General features: G+C 53.6%; 1 protein-coding gene and 1 long non-coding RNA gene across 3 annotated transcripts in view; one reads left to right on the plus strand and one right to left on the minus strand.

Moving 5' to 3' along the window:
• Window positions 1–19,465, plus strand: part of LOC117651056 — a 153,751-nt gene that overhangs the window by 106,479 nt on the left and 27,807 nt on the right. The window contains exon 4 of one of the 2 annotated variants that reach the window (XM_034394777.1): window positions 2,793–2,915. The exons of the other annotated variant lie outside the window; for it this stretch is intronic. Within the exon in view, the coding sequence (XP_034250668.1) occupies window positions 2,793–2,890 (98 nt within the window). The 3' untranslated portion in view covers window positions 2,891–2,915. Of the gene's footprint in view, window positions 1–2,792; window positions 2,916–19,465 lie in introns of those variants that run through there. 2 annotated transcript variants of the gene reach the window in all.
• Window positions 14,225–14,708, minus strand: LOC117651057. Its single transcript, XR_004588087.1, has 2 exons — window positions 14,507–14,708; window positions 14,225–14,351 (listed from the first exon to the last, which is right to left on the minus strand). It is a non-coding gene; the product is annotated as an uncharacterized LOC117651057 (long non-coding RNA).

The raw sequence follows: 19,465 nt of genomic DNA on the forward strand, positions 1-19,465 counted from the left end.
GCAGCAGTGTCAGCGTATAGCCGTGTCATCTCATAGCCGTGTCAGCGCAGCCGTGTCAGCGCAGAGCCGTGTCAGCGCAGCCGTGGCAGCGCAGCCATGTCAGCGCAGCCGTGTCAGCTCGTGGCAGCTCTATTGTCAGCTCCAGAGCCAGCATCGGCCGCTCAGTCCGTATAAAAAGTATGCTAATCGGCGAATAACGCTGAATTTGGGTCGCGGTGCTCGCTTCGCTCCGGCTTGCTTCTCCCCTCCCTTCGCCCTCGCTCTCCTCGGGCGTGTTCATCCTAGCTCCGTCGCTCCTTGGCGTTCCGAAAGCCGCGGGGACCGGGGGAAAGGGGGGGGGAGGGAAGAAAGGAGAAAGGGAGAGAGGTGAATTTTTACGCCCCGGCGCTGTCTTAGGTCGGAATTGGCTCTGCGCTCTGTGCGACGGGCGGGGCGGGGCGGGGCGCGGCGGGGCGGGGCGGGGCGGGGCGGCCCAGGAATGTGGCTGCGGAAGGTGGAATGCGGAGGAGATGGCCGAGGCCGGCGTCGTCGTGGCGTCGTGGTTCTGGCCGTGGTGGCGCGTCGAGCGTACCTGCGGCTATGGATGGCCTGGATGGCCTGGCGGCAAGAGGGCTGTTTACATTTCGCGAGCGTTCGGCTGCTGTTCGGCCACTTGCAGTGCAGGCCCGGGCAGCGAAAGAGGAAAAGTCGGCGCCCCGAACGGTTGGAATGAAATTCTTTGGCCAGAATTAGGCTGCCATTGCTATGCAGCGCTGGCGCCCAGGGAATGCATTGCCGGCCATTCGCGTCCATCGGCATGCAGTCCATGCGGTCTCCGACCGGCCGGCCGGGCCAGGGAGAGGCGGGTAGAGGACAGGCCTGAGAATCGCCGCGACAGCCAGTGGCACTTTTTCCTCTTGGTATGTGGCGCGTCTTGGACGCGGTGTGCAAAGCAGTGCGCCTGAAAGCCACGAAAAGCGCACTTGTGAAGGATTCCAGGAGGTGCACTAGCTGAAGCTGAACCTCGTGTGCAATGACGCGGTTTGGCTGGCCCCAGTTGACAAAGAGGCATTTTTTTTAAGAAGTCCGATCGTGGAACACGACCGATGCCGATTTCCTCCACTTTTTGGTCAAAGGTAGTCCTTGTGGGTCTAAGAAAGGCCACAAATTTTTTGGGCCGAAATATGCACCGTTCAGATTCTATGGGCAATTTTCGTTTTCTCTGACAACTTTTCACATAATATGGCCAAAATTGAAAAATCACCTTTCTGAGGCCTCTATGCACTCGATTGAGCTCAATATGTGGTATCTTATGTAAAATCACGCGAGGAACACGAATCCGGTGCCCGTTTGTTGATAGGACAACCCAAACAGATGTTATGACTGTTTTTCAGGTTTTGTAGTGGTTTTTACTTTTCTTGGGGTTTTGGTGTTCGGCATCGATTTTCGCCAATCCGATGAGTGGATTTTATAGATAAAGGACCAATCTATCATACTACGAGATAAAAAGTTTGTGTACGCCGCGTGAAAAGCAGTGGCGCTGCAAAAGTTGAAAAACCGTCATTTCTGGGTAGTTTTAGATCAGATAAGCCACCTTTCGCGTGACCGTCTCCGCCCCATATTCAGTCTAAATATTGTCCCAAGTGATGTCAGAGTTGGTGTGAAATTTCACCGCTGTAGCTCAAGTAGTTTGGAAATGGCAGCTTTCTAAAGTTTTGCAATCACGTAAGGCATTTACTTTAAGTAGAATTGCGGTAAATGTGAAGACTTGTCACAGATCGGGCAATAAATGAGATAGATGAGTGCGTCAAAGTTCTCTAAGCGTAATTTTGGACAAGGAATCCGATTTTGCTGGTACGAAGACCCTAGGCGAACTCTGAAGTCGGAAAAAAGGCCATTTTCATGTGGTTTGCACGAAAACGTAGTTTTAGAGTACACCTAGGGTCTTCGTACCGGCAAAATCGGATTCCTTGTCCAAAATTACGCTTAGAGAACTTTGACGCACTCATCTATCTCATTTATTACCCGATCTGTGACAAGTCTTCACATTTACCGCAATTCTACTTAAAGTAAATGCCTTACGTGATTACAAAACTTTAGAAAGCTGCCATTTCCAAACTACTTGAGCTACAGCGGTGAAATTTCTCACCACCTCTGACATCACTTGGGACAATATTTAGACTGAATATGGGGCGGAGACGGTCACGCGAAAGGTGGCTTATCTGATCTAAAACTACCCAGAAATGACGGTTTTTCAATTTTTGCAGCGCCACTGCTTTTCACGCGGCGTACACAAACTTTTTATCTCGTAGTATGATAGATTGGTCCTTTATCTATAAAATCCACTCATCGGATTAGCGAAAATCGATGCCGAACACCAAAACCCCAAGAAAAGTAAAAACCACTACAAAACCTGAAAAACAGTCATAACATCTGTTTGGGTTGTCCTATCAACAAACGGGCACCGGATTCGTGTTCCTCGCGTGATTTTACATAGGATACCACATTTTGAGCTCAATCGAGTGCGCCTCAGAGAGGTGATTTTTCAATTTTGGCCATATTATGTGAAAAAATGTCAGAGAAAACGAAAATTGCCCATAGAATCTGAACGGTGCATATTTCGGCCCAAAAAATTTGTGGCCTTTCTTAGACCCACAAGGACTACCTTTGACCAGAAAATGGAGGAAATCGGCATCGGTCGTGTTCCACGATCGGACTTCTTAAAAAAAATGCCTCAAAGCAACCGCACCAGAAAAAACGCAGGCTGATGGGATTTTCCTTTCTGGAAAGCAGCAATGTTTGTTTGTCCCTAGTTGCGGTGACGCCGGCACCGTGCGCTCCGGCAACGTATGATCACCACATCACTGGCGTCACGCAGATGGGCCGCGCACGCACGCCTTTGGCCCTTTGACCCGTCCGTCGGCTACGCGGCCTCGCGGGAAGCGCGTGCGACTCCCGGCCATGCATGACGCCGCCATGGTTGACGTTGAGTACGAGCCGTATCCAGGTACCGGGCCATCAGCGTGATAGTCGGCGGGCAATCGGGACTGATGGCGTCTGCCTTAGGCGGCTCCAAGTTTGGCGCGCCGCGTCGGCCGCGTCGCGTTCCGCTGCACAGTGGGCCAGACGGCCGGTGGAGGCGGACAAAACTCTAGACGCGTTTCGAGCCCCAGAGTCGCTGAATGGGACTCGAACCGAACGTGTGACCCCACCAATGGATTACTCTCCGAACGAGGAATCCATTGGTGGGGTCACACGTTCGGTTCGAGGCCTGTCTAGCGACGCTGCAGCTCCAAACGCGTCTAGAGTTTCGTCCGCCTCCACCGGCCTTCTGGCCCACCGTGCGCTGTTTTGCCGGTGTAGCGACGCGCAGCGGGGCCTTGGGGGCCTTTGCCGGAGGTGCCGCGGAAGGGCAGGGAAGTCGCTGGTTGTCGTTCCGCCCCGCCGCCCCTGCAGTGCAGGGCCTGTGTGCAGCAGCGCGGCCTGGCGGGCCTTTCATCCGCCAGGTGTGTGTTTTGATTTGAAAAGGCGCAATCAATGCCACCCTCGCCATTGTTACTCCCCCCGCCCGGGCCGTTGCTGCCGTGCCGTGCCGTGCCGTGCCGCGCCGCATCGCCTCGACTTGACTGGCTGTCGGCGCGGCCTTCGTTTCGCGGGGAATGCCAATAGGGGCAGGAGGCAGGGCCAGAAGGGCCGGTTTGGCGGTTACGAACTCCCGGGCCCGGTGTCGACGGGATGTTTTACCCCCCGGCTGCCCTTACCCCCGGTACACTGTGCCTAGGCATGTTTTACCCCCCCGGTAAATTGTGCCTAGGCACATTGTACCCCCCACCCTCGAGGGTAGGGGGTACAATGTGCCTAGGCATGTTTTACCCCCCGGTAAAATGTGCCTAGGCACGTTTTACCCCCCACCCTCGAGGGTAGGGGGTACAATGTGCCTAGGCATGTTTTACCCCTCACCCTTTGTCACCGAGCTGTGTGACACAGCCGAGACGAAACTTAAGTGCTGACCCGACCAATAAATGACTGTTAAACCCGTTGACATCAGCTCTGCGGCAAACAGGTGATGGATTCCGAGAGTCGTCGCTCTTTCTTTCCCCCACTAAGAGCGCCCAGACTGCGAGAGACGCGGAGCGCCCGAGGTAAAACGTGCCTAGGCACATTTTACCGGGGGGTAAAACATGCCTAGGCACACTGTCCCCCCTACCCTCGAGAATGGGGGTAAAACATGCCTAGGCACATTTTACCGGGGGGGGGGTAAAACATGCCTAGGCACATTGTACCCCCTACCCTCGAGGGTGGGGGTAAAACATGCCTAGGCACATTTTACCGGGGGGGGGGGTAAAACGTGCCTAGGCACATATTACCGGGGGGTAAAACATGCCTAGGCACATTGTACCCCCTACCCTCGAGGGTGGGGGGTAAAACATGCCTAGGCACATTTTACCGGGGGGGTACCCGTTTAAAAAAGATCGTGCCGAGAATGTGTCGAAATGATGTCGAAATGATGCCGAAGTGTCCGGCATGCCCTGAATGATGCCTAAATGCGCTCGGCAAGCCCGAAATCCACCCGCCGCCGGCACGCGGCAAGCCCGAAATGAGCCCCGCTGTCGCGGGCGGCCCGGAATCGTACCGCGACCCCGACCGCTGCCCGGCCGGGTGGATTTCGGGCGTGCCCGTGCCTTTCGGCATGATTCCGGGCATGCCTGGGCATGCGCCCCGCATCGAGACCCTAATCAAAGAAGTGTCAAGTTAATGTCTTTGACCTGCGCACAAAATTGAAAAGTTAAAATAATGAAATTCTTTCTTAAGTACCAAGTCTATCAAAACCGGCGTGAAAAATTAGAAAATTCCGTGCAAACGAGATGTTTGTAGGACAATTTTGAATTCTTTGACTGAACAAACACTGTTAAAAAAATCAGTTGTAATTTTCATAACATTGGTTGGCATTTTTTTTCACAAACAATTGTTATGAAAATTAAAATCACAAATGATTGTAAATTGTTTTACAATCACGATATGAAAATTCATATCATGTTATGAAAATTAATATTCGCGTTTGCGAGGTCATTTTAGGGCAGTTAAACAAAAGGACAACTAATTGTTCATGTATATGAACACCGATGCGGCCTTTTGCCATTTATTGAACCGATTCTACTTTTGATCAGCGGGTTTCGAACCCGGGATCTTTGACTTGTGGTGCACGCTCTTTACCGCTGTGCTACCACGTCCCACGGGAGGCGGAGGGTCAGCTACCTGATGACTCTACCAGCGCCCCTTGGCCAGGCCCCTTGAGCCAGTTATGAAATTTACAATCGGATTCGGAAAATTACTATTGTGAGCTCAAAATCAACACTTAAGATTCGCAATTTTCAGAACATGGTTTGAAAATTACCAACAATTGTCAATTTTACGAAATTGTTTCGAATTTTCGCATCAAGTTATGAAAATTGCAATGTTTGTAAAATTCATATCCGTGTTCGGAAAATTGTCATCAAAATTGCTTTGAAAATTCATAACTTTTTTAACAGTGAATCTACAATCAAATTGAACACTTTGATACGGGTACTTGAATGAATGCAGTTGAATCCGTTGAGCTTCTGATGCTTAACAGCCTTAGCAGTAACTTTAGCTTGCATCCTAAAGAAAAGGTCTATAGGGCTCTCAATAAAATGAGCCGCGGGGCAAGGGTACTTCGTGGATTATAAGGAAGCGAAGAACCGGGTTTGCGTGTAAGAGCCAGCACCCCAATAACCGGGTTTGGGAGCCTCAGACCTGGGTTTCCAGTGGGCCTGGATCCGCGGGTTGACTAGTCCACACGCAGTGCTCCAGTACCTACGCTCACGTTCACTAAGTCTGTTGTTAGATCCAAGTGCCCAGCTCAACCCACGCACCCTGTCCAAAAGTCGAGGGGCTCTCCGCGACTAACCCAAGAGTCTCGCGGGGGTTACGTATTCGTCAAGACACAGGGCTCGCCGCGTGCTCCTCCGCCAGCAGCGTGTCTCCCCCGCCCCCTCCAGTGCCGCTCGGGGTCGAGCGAGCTCGCTGGAAGGCATCGGGAGCCTGAGGCCTCCTCCCCAGGTCTCCTCCGTGGTGCAGTTGGCAGCGTCTCGGTCCACAAAGACGGTCGTCCTGGGTTCCAATACTAACCAGTGTTTCTCCTTCAGCGTTCTGTGTACGTGTGTGTGTATGTGAGTGTGTAAATGTGAGCCTGTGTGTGTACGAGTGTGCCTGTGTGTGAGACTGAATGGGCACCGCCATCCAGGTACCTCCCCCTCCCCTGCAGCTTAATGGGAGGGACGGTTCGGCACGTTTTCGGCATGCCCGGCAAGCGTCCGGCATTGCCGAAAATCGGTTTGTTTTCCAACAAAATGATCATTTTTCGGCAAGCCCGGACTCCTGGTGCGGGGCGGATTTCGGGCGTGCCGGCCGGGCATGCCCGAAATCCTGCCGTCATCCGGCACGATTTCGGGCAAGATCATTTTTAAACGGGTAAAACATGCCTAGGTATGATGTACCGGGGGTAAAAAGCTCCAGGGGGGTATAACATACCGGTTACACCGGAACACGGGGCATGACTCCTGCCTTTCATGGAGGCGCCGCCGGGCAGAGCCCCCGGTAGAGCCAGGGCGCGGCGGCGCGGCATTCCGCGTGGACCTGGCCCGCCTGACCGCCACACCGACCTCGCCAACGTCCCTGCTGCGCAGTGCCGAAAGTTTCACCTTCTTTTGTTTTCGAAACAAAGCGAGGAAAAGTTGTTGGCGGCGGGTACGGCTGTGTAGGCGCAGCGTGCATCGCGATGGCCTTGCCAGGTGCGAGGCAGCGCGACAATGACGTGACGCGTCGGCCTGGTTTGGCCGTGACGGGGCGTCATGGGACGGCAGCGGCGCGTCAATGATTGTGACGGGCTGAATTGCGTTAGCGCCGTCAGTGGACCAATATGAGTCGAACAGCAGCCTAGCGGCGTGCTGCGTACGTCCCTGTGGCGAGCAACGTGTGCAGCATTCCCCCAAAGAACAGAAAAAGGTCACGATGATGTCAAATGATTAGTGACAAGATGACATCATTGCCGACGGTCAAAGTTAGCGATTTTTGACGTCAAGTGCATGTCAATTGATATCCTTTTATTGAATATGATATCTTATGATGTAAATTTGACACAAAATACCGAGTCAAATTCTAGTCATGAGGGGTCACTGATGCAGAGCGTGACTAAATTTTATCAATTTTAGCTCACTTGACGTCAATATGACCTTTTTCTGTTCTCTGGGCCGGACTTTTTGTCGAGAAAAACAACGAGACTTGCTTTCCGGCTCAAAGGGCAAAAACTACACTCGACCGAACTGCGCGCACGCCCACATCGCTCGTTATCCTGCCGGAATTAATTTTCGCCCTCTCTTTGCTCTTTCTTTTTCGTAATAACGCCGTTTTTTCCTGTTTCCAGGTGAGTTGGCCTATCGCTCGGCGGATGATCCCACGCCTTTTTGCCCCGGCCGCGCCGCTTTTTTCCGACGACACCGGTAGGGCGGCGGCCTGCCCGCCAGGCGGTTTATCGTGACGTCGAAATTTGTCGCCGCGCCACTGCGGGTCGGAGGCGGGCTGGAGGCGGGCTGGAGGCGGGCTGGAGGCGGGCTGGAGGCGGGCTGGAGGTGGGCTGGAGGCGGGCTGGAGGCGGGCTGGAGGCGGGCTGGAGGCGGGCTGGAGGCGGGCTGGGGCGGGCTGGAGGCGGGCTGGAGGCGGGCTGGAGGCGGGCTGGAGGCGGGCTGGAGGCGGGCTGGAGGCGGGCTGGAGGCGGGCTGGAGGCGGGCTGGAGGCGGGCTGGAGGCGGGCTGGAGGCGGGCTGGAGGCGGGCTGGAGGCGGGCTGGAGGCGGGCTGGAGGCGGGCTGGAGGCGGGCGGCACGGAGGGACGAGGGGTTCCGCCGTGGTTCCGCAGCTCGCAGCAGTCCCGGTTGAAATTGCGATTTGATTCAAGAGCAGGTGGGTGCCGCCGCCTGGCAAAACACGGCCCGCTCCGCTACGCCCCGCCGCGCCGCCGCGCCCCGCCCCCCAAGCATGTCACATTTTTGACATTTATATTTACCGCAAGGCTGGCTCTGCAGAATGCAATGGCCAGGCGGCACCACTGCGAGCACTGCGAGGGAGGCGCGCGGCCCGCGCGGGGCGGCCGACATTAAAATGCCATTTCCACGCAAAAAAAGGGAGAGAGAGAGAGAGGAAGGGAGCGTCAAGAGGGAAAGAGAAAATGAAAAAGAATGGCGTGCTCATCATGCTCTGCGGCGTCGGCTGACTTCGCGAAGCGCGACCTGGCCGGGGCGGGCCGATGCACGAGAAGACTAGATCTGTGCAGTCGGCCGCCAGTCCGGGCACGCCAGCTCGGAGCGCTGCCGCCACCAAAGGCCACCCAAATCGAACACAGAATGGTACTGCCCTTCCTTTTCAATGAGGGGTGCTTCAAATCCTATGTGAGAGCTCTGAAACGGGCCTTGAGCCCGCCTGCCGCCGCCTGCCCGGGTATGCCGGCGTACTGCGTGGTGACTGCGTGGTGACTGCGTGGTGACTGCGTGGTGACTGCGTGGTGACTGCGTGGTGACTGCGTGGTGACTGCGTATGGTGACTGCGTGGTGACTGCGTGTGGTGACTGCGTGGTGACTGCGTGGTGACTGCGTGGTGACTGCGTGGTGACTGCGTGGTGACTGCGTGGTGACTGCGTGGTGACTGCGTGGTGACTGCGTGGTGACTGCGTGGTGACTGCGTGGTGACTGCGTGGTGACTGCGTGGTGACTGCGTGGTGACTGCGTGGTGACTGCGTGGTGACTGCGTGGTGACTGCGTGGTGACTGCGTGGTGACTGCGTGGTGACTGCGTGGTGACTGCGTGGTGACTGCGTGGTGAATGCGTGTGGTGACTGCGTGGTGACTGTGTGCGGCAAGGCCTCCCTCGTCCTCGCCGTCCTCGTCCTCGTCGCGTCACCGGCCCGACTCGGTCCGGCGTCGCCTTGCACTTTGATGTGTAGTGGTTATTCAGAGCCGTCGCTCGGCCCCCGCACTCCGTCGTTCAAGCAGCCACCGCACGCCTCGCCTGTCCGTCCGTCTGTCGATCTGTCGATCGGTCTGTCTTTCTGCTTGTCTGTCTGCTTGTCTGCCTGCCTGTCTGCCTGCCTGCCTGCCTGTCTGTCTGTCTGTCTGTCTGTCTTTCTGTCTGTCTGTCTGTGTATGTCGGTGAGCGCCGTACTCATCGTGCCTTTCCCGCCAACACTGTGACAAGCACTCTCGCCTCTCATATGCGATGCGCTATCAAACGAACGCACCCCCCCCCCCTCCCTTTCCCCTCCCCTTCCCACGGGTCCCGGTGGCTCTTTCGGCGCTCCCTGGTGGATCGGTCGGACGGGATCCGGACGCCAACCGTGGCGTCCAGGTGGCGTCCAAAATGTTTCAAATAGGACCGTTTGTGGACTGCGTCCCTGCGAGGTCCACCGGCGTCCAATTATCGTCCAGTACGTCCGCGCAAGGTCCATAAAGGGTCCACAAAGGGTCCATGTGGGTCCGTTGGGGTCCGTGGGGGTCCGTGGGGCGTCCGTGCTAGGTCCGTTGGGGTCAGTGTGGCGTCCATACTGCGTCCGTTGGGGTCAGTGTGGCGTCCATACTGCGTCCGTTGGGGTCAGTGTGGCGTCCATACTGCGTCCGTTGGGTCCCGTAGGGCGTCCGTACTGCGTCCGTACTGCATCCGTTGGGATCCGTGGGGTGTCCGTACTGCGTCCGTTGGGATCCCTGGGGCGTCCGTACTGCGTCCGTTGGGACCCGTGGGGCGTCCGCGATGCGTCCGTTAGGGTCCGCACGGCGTTATCTAACTGGGGCCCAAAGGGCTCTTATAGGCGCTTATGGACGCTAACGGACGCACTTCGGACTTTGGATGTGTGGACCCATAAGGACGCACTTAGGACCCTGGTTGCGACCACTCGTTGGAAAGGTCTCACCAAGACCTGTTCGAATCTGCAATAAAAAAAAATTGTTGGTCACCCCCCTTTTTTCAAGATACTGATTTTTTAACTCTATTTTGAAAAAAGGGGGGTGACCAACAATTTTTTTTTTTTGCAGATTCGAACGGGTCTTGGTGAGACCTTTCCAACGAGTGGTCGCAACCAGGGTCCTAAGTGCGTCCTTATGGGTCCACGCATCCAAAGTCCGAAGTGCGTCCGTTAGCGTCCATAAGCGCCTATAAGAGCCCTTTGCGCCCCAGTTACATAACGCCGTGCGGACCATAACGGACGCATCACGGACGCCCCACGGGTCCCAACGGACGCAGTACGGACGCCCCAGTGATCCCAACGGACGCGGTACGGACGCCCCACGGATCCCAACAGACGCAGTACGGACGCAGTACGGACGCCCCACGGACCCAAACGGACGTAGTATGGACGCCACACTGACCCCAACGGACCTAGCACGGACGTACCAGGGACTCTAAGGCAAAACTCAAGCGGCGTCGCACTTCGGACCACTAGCGGACCTTTGGGGCGGACTGGACGGACGCACTGCGGACATATCCTGGACTTCCATTTTTGACCGGCTTCGGACCCAAACGGACTTACCAGGGACTCTCAGGCAAAACTCTCGCGGCGTCTCCCGCCGGACCACTGGCGGACCCTCTGGTGACCATTCACGGACTTCAAGGACGTATTGCGGACTTCGTAAAGTTTTCTATGAAGTTTGGCGGACGGCAGGTGACCCAATGCGGACGCTTGACAGACGCTGTTTTCTGTGCGTGGACCAAGCAGACGCAGAGTGGACCAACTTCGGACTCGAGTGGACTCCGAAAGGACGCTTGGGACTCTTATCGGACGACGTGAGACCGTGGACGCGCCGGGACGGCGAATGGACTGAAGGCTCCGGACGTCGCAGACTACAGCAGGACTGACTGTGGACCAGGAAGGACGCACTGGACTCAGTTCGGACTAGTTATGGCCCCCCCAGGACCTCACGGACGGCAAGCAGACGCCATCTTTGCGTCCAGATCGGGTCCGAACGATCCACCAGGGCTGTGGGTACATATCGCCGCGAATGGGATTAAATTAAGGTACCCTCTGAAGCGACACGCCCCACTACACCTCCACCGCGCGCACACACAGTCTCTCTCTCACCCACACACACACATAGGATCACTCGATCCCCTGCTACTCGGCCGCTCTCACTCACCCACGTGTGTTCGCCGCGTGTGACAGAGGGAAAGGTCCTAATGTAATAAATATTCCGTGTGATGCCGGACCTACTCTCTCTCTCTCTCTCTCTCTCTCTCTCTCTCTCTCTCTCTCTCTCTCTCTCTCTCTCTCTCTCTCTCTCTCTCTCTCTCTCTCTCTCTGTCTCTCTGCCTCCCTCTCGTTTATCTGCCATCAGCTTCCGGTCACGGCCTAATTGAAAAGGGGGAAAAACGGAGTGAAAGGGGGAAAAGACGAAATGGAGGACGACTGGACTCGGTATGGCCAGTTGCGGAAACGCGACCGATTCGTGCGCTCTTCCTCATTGATGCATGAACACACGGCAGACAGCGCAGCGCACTTACAGTGGTGACATCTTGGCGTCTCGACGTGGCGGCCGTCGGCAAGCCGTCGTGCTGCCTCGCTGTGCGACATGAAGAGGCCCTGCCCGCCCCCGCCGCCGTCTCCGGCCCATCACAGCGGTCGTTTGCTTTCGCCTCTGTGTCCTTGATGGGCCTTGTTGCAACACGCGCCGCGTGCGTGCGTGTGTGCCCTCTGCGAATAATGACGTGTGCTCTGCTGGCCCTGACGAGTGACCTGCCCCGCCTCCTGTCAGACGCACATCCACCTCGTAGGTCGTCGTGTGCGTAGTGGGTAGTGTGTGTGTGCATAGTGTTGTGTGCGTGTGTGTGATGCGCGCGTCCTTCGTCCTTTTTCGCTACAATTTGGGCGCGTGGCTTGGATGTGTCCAGGCAGGGGAGGGGTTTCGGACCGATGCTTCCCACGCGCATCGTTTTTATTGTGTGTGTGGGGGGGGAGGGGGAGGGCGAGGGGTGTGTGTGGCTTGTCGTGCGCTGCCCGGTGGTGCTGCCTACACTGCACCCGATTAAACGGCTCTTTATTGCCTGTCCGCCACCTCTCGTTCGTTGTTTTTTGCTCTTTCTGTCTCTTTTTTTGTTCTTTTTGATTCCTGACTTCGCCTCCCCCTCCGTCGTCCCTGCCTCCCGGGGCGCAATCTTCAACTCGTAATTCCGGCCCGCTCGTCTTTAGTGCTGGCCGCCGCCTCCTCCAGCCAGCCCATGCACCGCCCGAGTTTTAGGTGGCCAACTCGGAACATGGAAACTAAGATTACCACTATTCAGGCCGCTCGCTCCGTCCCGTCCCCTCCCCTCCACCCGCGCTGCTCTGCACCTCGTCATCTTTACTTATCAGTCCGCGCAGCCTTGGCGCAGCCACCCTCGCCCCTTTCAGCGGCCCTCCCCTCCCCGCCTCTACTTCCGGTACAGACAGATGATGCATGTTGCGTAATCGCCGCCCGATATCACGCCGCCGTCGCTGCACGTGCACGGCGAGACTACTGTATCGAAGGAGGACGGGGATTTCGCGCATGGCCGAGCCCCCCCCCCCTTTAAATCTTCCCCCTCCCCCTCAGGTGGCGGGAATGGACTGGCGCGGTGCTTTCCACGCACGACCACGCGGCCGCTTCTTTATGGACGTCCTTTATCATGACATTCTTGGGTTGTTTTTTTTCTCTCCTTCCTTCCTTCTCCTTTGGGGCGGGAGCGCTGCGCGCGATGAAACGCTATCACTACCTTTATCACGGTGACCCCGGCCGGCCCGGCCGGCAGCGTGTGACCTGCAGAGGCGCCGGCCCGGCGATCCAGTGTGGTGACGCTGCCTTACGTCGTCGTGACGATGACAAACGCCACCGACGACGTCGTCGTCTTCATCTAGGGCAGTGGGGTCGGGTTTCGTGTCCGTCCTGCGGGCTGTCCAGCGGGACCTCCAGCGGGACCTCCACAGCACCTCCACAGCGGGACCTCCAGCGGGACCTCCACCGGTGCCTGTAGCGGGACCTCTAGCGGGACCTCTAGCAGGACCTCCAGCGGGACCTCCAGCGGGACCTCCAGCGGGACCTCTAGCGGAACCTCTAGCGGAACCTCTAGCGGAACCTCCAGCGGGACCTCTAGCGGGACCTCCAGTCCAGTGGGACCTCCAGCGGGACGTCCAGAGGGCCACCGGGCAGGCCGCCCAGGCGCAGCGAGATAGTGGTGGTCACGTGCTGCACGGCCCCACGCGTCGATCATCGAGGCGATAGAGGAGAGTGACGACGGACGGGGAGCGCAGGGGAAGAAATTACGGGCCGGGCGTCCAGCTTGGACAATGCAGCGCTGCGGCCGAGGCCGCGGCTGGGCGTGGTGCTACCTCCTAACCCTTTCCCGGTTGGCGGGGCGGAGACTCTCCCCCAGCCCTTTGGCTGGTGGGCGCTGCCGCTGCCGCTCCCTTTGCGGGTGCACCAGTCCGTGCTGCACCTCCTGCCCTCAGCGGGGAGGAAGGGAGCGGTGGGCGAGGCGAGACCGGCATGCCGATTGCCGCGCTCCTTTTTGTTTTCGTTCCCTTTTTCGCGTGATTCCTCCCCGTCGCCGCTCGTCACTTGCCTGCCCCTTGTGCGCGCTTTATCTGCGTGAAGCCGTTTTGCTGCATTGTCGCGGCCGTCTGAGGTGTATGTGCTGTGTGTGTGTGTGTAGGTGTGTGTGTGTGTGTGTGTGTGTGTGTGTGTGTGTGTGTGTGAGTGTGAGTGAGTGTCCGCGCAATCCCCTCTACCTATCGACGGGCACGCTGAATCCCTAAGCTCGCAAACCTCGCTTCGCTCGTCGCTGCGTCGCGCACCCCTACGGCTGGTTGTTACGACCCCGAGGCCGGGCGGTCGTCCCCAGCGCGGCCCCTGAGCGGCCCCTGCAGCAGAGCAGGAAGTGCGCGGGGATGAAGGCGGCGATCAGGTGAGGCGAGTGGGACCGGCTGCTCCTTGTCCCCGCAGCGTCCCCGCCCGTCCCCGCCGGCCACCGCTGCACAATGGATTTACCACCCTCTGCAGCATCCGGCCGTACGGCTGCCTGTGCGGCACTGCGGTCGGTCCGGGCGGGGTGGGGCGCGGCGGGGTGCGGTGGCTTCAGCCCCCGGGAGATGACGGCCAAATCTCGCCCAGCGCCTCGACGGCCAGAAGGGTGAAGGAGATACGTGCGCGGTTTACGGCGGGATTTCAAAAAAATGGGATGGCGACATTTTTCTTTTCAATTCGGCTTCCGCGACGCTGGGCTGCGGAGTATGCGGAGGGTGCGCGCAGATGCGGGCGGCCGCGGCCAGGGAGGCGTCCGTGGAAGGCTGATCCACGGCGAGAGTGCTAGCCAAAGAACAGATAAATGGATTATGAGTATGGAATTTGAAGCGATTCTTTGTATTACGAAGAAATCCGACTATTCTTTCCTTTTGTCGCAGTTACGAAGCAAGCTTGGTACGCTTTTTTTTTAGTTTAAAGGAACATGGATCTCAATTTACCAATTCGTAAAATATCGATGGTTGGACTACGCCAACGAAAGCTGCGTTTCTAATACGTCTTCGGAATGACACGGCCCTCGATGCAGATGATAGCCTCCGCTGGTTGCTGCAGGTAACCTGATGACATTCGGTAGCGGTATTGTCCGTAGACCATGACGGGAATGGAGGGCACCGACCAACGCACGGGTGAGTCGGTTTCGTATAAACCCTGCAGAGCAGCGATGAATGTTTAAAAATTTACATTCTGGACCAAATAGATCTCTGTAACGCTGCTATCTTGTCACTAGGAGGCACGCAAACTTAAAGATGCTGTAAAGTGAAACTAGCATGTCCTAGAAATGTTTGTCACAGGAAGATCATTTCGTGGTCAAAATTCGAACAGTATTATTAGATGAATTTATTCTCAAAGTTGGGGACCCCAACTCCTGTTGGTTTCTGAGTTATGGAGGTTTACGTAAACTTTTAGTCGTTTCTCCCAAATTCTCCTCATGACAAAGGATTTCAGATTCTGGCAATTTTATCTATTAATGCATAGAAAAAAGATGGCGTTGGCAGGTTTGAAGATTTCAGCCGAGAAGAGGCTGTAAAGGCTATTTTACCGGGCCTATTTTTCTTCAAATTTGAGAGATTTTGCACCAGTTTGGACTTGTTTTTGGTTCTTTTTTTAGGCACGAAGTAGCCTTATAGTATACCCAGGATTCAGCCGGCCCGAGATTCAATTTGTGCATTTCGGAAATTTTCTATACGATTTTAATGAGACTTTGCAGACTTGTAGAACTTTGAACGCTGATTCTCATGCTGAAATCTGGTTAAAAAGTTGGTGGCCAATTTTGAGAAATTTGCTGTCAAAATCGCCGTTTCCATGGCAAAACTCGACTCGTCAAAGGAAAAAAAAGGGAGTGGGGGGAGTCCGAGCCGGGGCGGACCAATAGCCGAGCTTCTTTTTGGGTCTGTACAGCTTACTCCAAAAGCTGAAAATAGCACGTTCGAAATGAAAAATTTCTTTGACTGCAGGTAGACAAGATGCAACAATAGAATCGGTGTCGGTTCGAACGCAGTTTTTCGGTTAGAACTATCCAATAATACTTCTTGATCGGAGTGCTTTTGGACATGCGCAGTAGGTTTGCAACCTGTTTAACAGTTTAACCAACTGTAGCATTTGAAATCTGTATTAATTTTGCTCTCTTACTTGTTTTTCTTTGTTTCCTGCTTATGAAAATTCATATAAAACAAATTTTCAATTTTTATGTGATGACTTTCTAAAAAAATATTAACAGAAAAATAGCAAAACAAAAGTTCTTTTTTTCTGACATAAAGTTTCTCAAATATTACTTTTTTTTTCTGTCAATAAAACAATTTTGTTGTTGTTGTGATTCAGTTAGCACTAGGACCACTTCGCTCCACCTCGCGACTTGCAGTGCTCATGTTCCTCGAACAAGACTCACCCGCGTTTTGAAACCATCCCTCCCGAGTTTATGAAGTTTGTCAAACCAACCGTCGTGGTGTTGATACGTTGTAAGGGAGAACTATTACTCAGAATTAAAGAAACATGACTAGAGAACCATAGCCTTTTGAAAAAAAGCCAAACAATTCAACGCCAGCAAAATGGAGGGGCATTTTTTTGCGCGACTGCTTTTGCTTTCAGCTTCGCGATTTTGCAAGGGCGCAGACGCCGAGAAAATTGGGGCCAACCCGTAAAAATTAATTTACTGCCTTCTTTCTGCCAAGACATTTTAATAATGATGGACTTTAAGGATTTTCCCCTTGTCAGAACACTGCGGAGTACATTAGCATTGGAATTTTTTGAATTTACCACATTTTGATTTCTTTTGTCAATTTTAAAAATTTCGACGGGTGGCCCCATCGACCACATTGGTACCACTGCCTTTGGGGTAGCCCCCTGAGCCACAACTTCACACACCACTTCTTTTCTTTCTCCACACTCTTACACAAAAATCAAATTGACTTCGTGACTCCCAGGATTTCTTAAAATTTTTTTTTTTTTCAGGAAACTAAGGCACATTTTTAAAAAACGGGCTACGCATCTTTCTTTTTCCCAAAGGGCAAGGTGGGTTTTGACCTCCAAAGTGACAAAGGGGACTCGAATCGGACGGGGGACCACACCAAGGATTGCTCTCCGAACGAGGAATCCATGGTGGGGTCACGCGCTCGGTTCGGGTCCTGTTAGCAATCTGGAGCTCAAAACGCGTCTAGAAATGTGGCCGCCTCCACTGGTCTTCTGGTCATTCTGCCTTTACCACGGGTATGCAGGGTGAAGTTTTTCGGGCCCCCGGGGGAAAAAGTGCTGCAGGACATCCGGCACGTACTTCCAGGCTACCGAACATCCATGGTTGTTGAACTAAATACGAATGCTTTTCCTTCCACATGTTGTTGCTCCAAGCGTCTAAAGCTACATGCATCTTAAAAACAGAAAACGAAAAAGACGATTCGGTAAGGAGAACAGTGTCGTAGAAATAATGACTGCTTGTTTCCCAAATCCCGTCCCTTTGTACAACGAATGGAAGTCTTATTCGTTCGGATGAGAATTTTGTCTCTTGCGTTTAAATATAATTTAATATTGGTTTGAATATTGATCCTCTCTAAACGGCCCTGTCACATTCAAACTAGAGCGACACAATTAATGTTATAACGAATGTGGCGTCCCAGTCCCATTCGTTGAACAGCAGTGTAAAATTCGTTAAAGGATTACCGAGATACGAGTATGGGTTAAGTTTGCCATCTTGAGGTGGCCGTGGCTTCTCACGTGGAAACCCTCTATTTGGGAGCATTTCTCACCCGGGGGAAATTTCGCATTGTGGCTATTGCGTACAGTATGTTTCCAATACGCGTCTTACACCTTGCTGACTATTACGCAAGAATCACGCGCCCTTTACAAGTAGCCTTAAAAAGAGTTCAAGACATACTGTCCAGTTAAATTCACATGCAAGCAATCGCGTGAGTCATTTTCGCCTGATTTCAGTGTATTATTATTGTGTCCCTGTCAGTGTGAGAACTGCCCATGGCCTGGGGGCCTGGAATTTTTTCTAGAGTAGCATACCCATGTGTCGTCTGTCATGGGAGTAGGGCGTTAAACCCAACCTCGTGCGTGTTGCAATTCTGAAGGCCTGGCAGGGTTGTAGTGAGAAAACCTCATACTCACTGACCAGTTGTGTTTCGCCCCGCAGTCATACATCTTTTCAACGACAACATTCCAGGGCCCCCTAAAACAAATAATTCTTAGACTCTGACCTGTTCGCTTTGAGAAATGACTTAGGGACGAACAGTGCGGGGATAAATCGATCAAACACGGCAGTGGTGAGGTGGGGAAAAAATTAGATGATCCCCGAACTAGATTCCCCCCATAAAGACTTGATAACTTTCATAGACGTATGACGAGGGTGTGGGTACGAACAACCGTCGAGAGTATTTCCGGTTATCTAAGAGTGGAAAAACAACGGCCAAAATTGGCCCCGAAATAAAAGGGAAATTTTATCAATTTGCGACTCTTAGAACACGCTTTTACGCACATTATCACCTGCGGGCAAAAACTCCCGGGGTTTAATTGGGGAAATCTCGGTGTGACCCTTGTTGGTGCTTTATATGCCTCATCGTACCGCGTAGGAGTTAATTGCTTTCCATGGAACCGAAATGAGGACAACGAAATAGATTCAAACGCATTGAAGATGAAGGTTCGAAAAGATTTCTCCATTGGGTGCCATCCTCTTGCACACTGCGCATTGCAAATTCAAGCGAATAAGTGTCACGGTGGCGTGGTTAAACAAGTTGATTCTGTTCTAAACAGACTACTGAGATTCCAAACGCTATAAAATAGCACGTATGGTGCGATGCACTGAGATAGCGCACCATACGTGCAATACCTCAGTCATATTGCACTCACGTGCAATGCGTCCCCAAAAAGCCCCATGCTAATGCATGGGAAGGGAAGGCATTGCACTTCATGTGCAATGCTTTTGCATTGTACCAATTGACGCTTATTCATAACGATTAGAATATCAGTGTTCTTATGCATGTTTCAAAAGTGTTGCACCTTTTTTCAGAATCACGGCATGAATATGTGATACTTTCAGTTTCTTTACCTCAATTTTCTCTAAAGTTTTCAGATCGAATCTAATGACCGTTTTGGGACCCCGTAAATATCAACATTGAACACGACTATAAAAATTTGATATGCTCGAAACCTGTGGGAACGGATTTCCATGTCGAATCAGTACAGATTCGATTTCGAACAAACCAGTCTCTAAAGCGATCACTTACTTGCCTTTTCGAGTGCAGGTCCCGGGATGCAACTGACAAAGAGTCGAGAACAGGCGGCCACGGGACTGCTTCTCATTGTGATGGGGCCGGGGTTTCCCCTCAACAGCTCCACGCTAGTGAATTTTTTCTTAAATAACAAAAAGGAATCCATTTTTTACGTTCTGAGCTTCATGGAAAAACCCCAACGGCCCACGGCAGCAAGTGTGATCTAAACAGGCCTCGTATTACGGTGTTGATCAGTATCTGGCAGTTCAATGTGATCTCGTGTCACGGCGCATTCATTTTGAGAAAAAAAGATGGGCCTCTGAAACATTTTTTGACCATGTCCCCCAAAATTTGGCACTTTTTGGTAACTTTTGGCCTTTTTCGACAATATCTCCTGAAGAGCTGTAGCTACATTCCGGGGACAGTTTTGGATTCCTTGGATCATTTTACGTTTGAAAAAAATCTATCTTTTCTAATAAAAAGCAAAACTGGAAAAACAGTAAAAAGTACCCAAAATTTCCCGTAAATTATTTTTAAAAAAAAGGTAAAACTGCCCCCGATTAGGCAATAAATTTTTTCCGGACCTGCTACTGCGGCTTTTAGCATCTCGGGCAGGGTACTTGAACTCCCACCAAAAAAAGAGCCCCAAAACGGAGACGTGAAATCCAACCCCCCGTCACCTCTTAACACCTTCGCGCC

The sequence above is a fragment of the Thrips palmi genome, unplaced genomic scaffold, assembly GCF_012932325.1.
Source record: "Thrips palmi isolate BJ-2018 unplaced genomic scaffold, TpBJ-2018v1 HiC_scaffold_5, whole genome shotgun sequence".
Classification (NCBI taxonomy): Eukaryota; Metazoa; Arthropoda; class Insecta; order Thysanoptera; family Thripidae; genus Thrips; species Thrips palmi.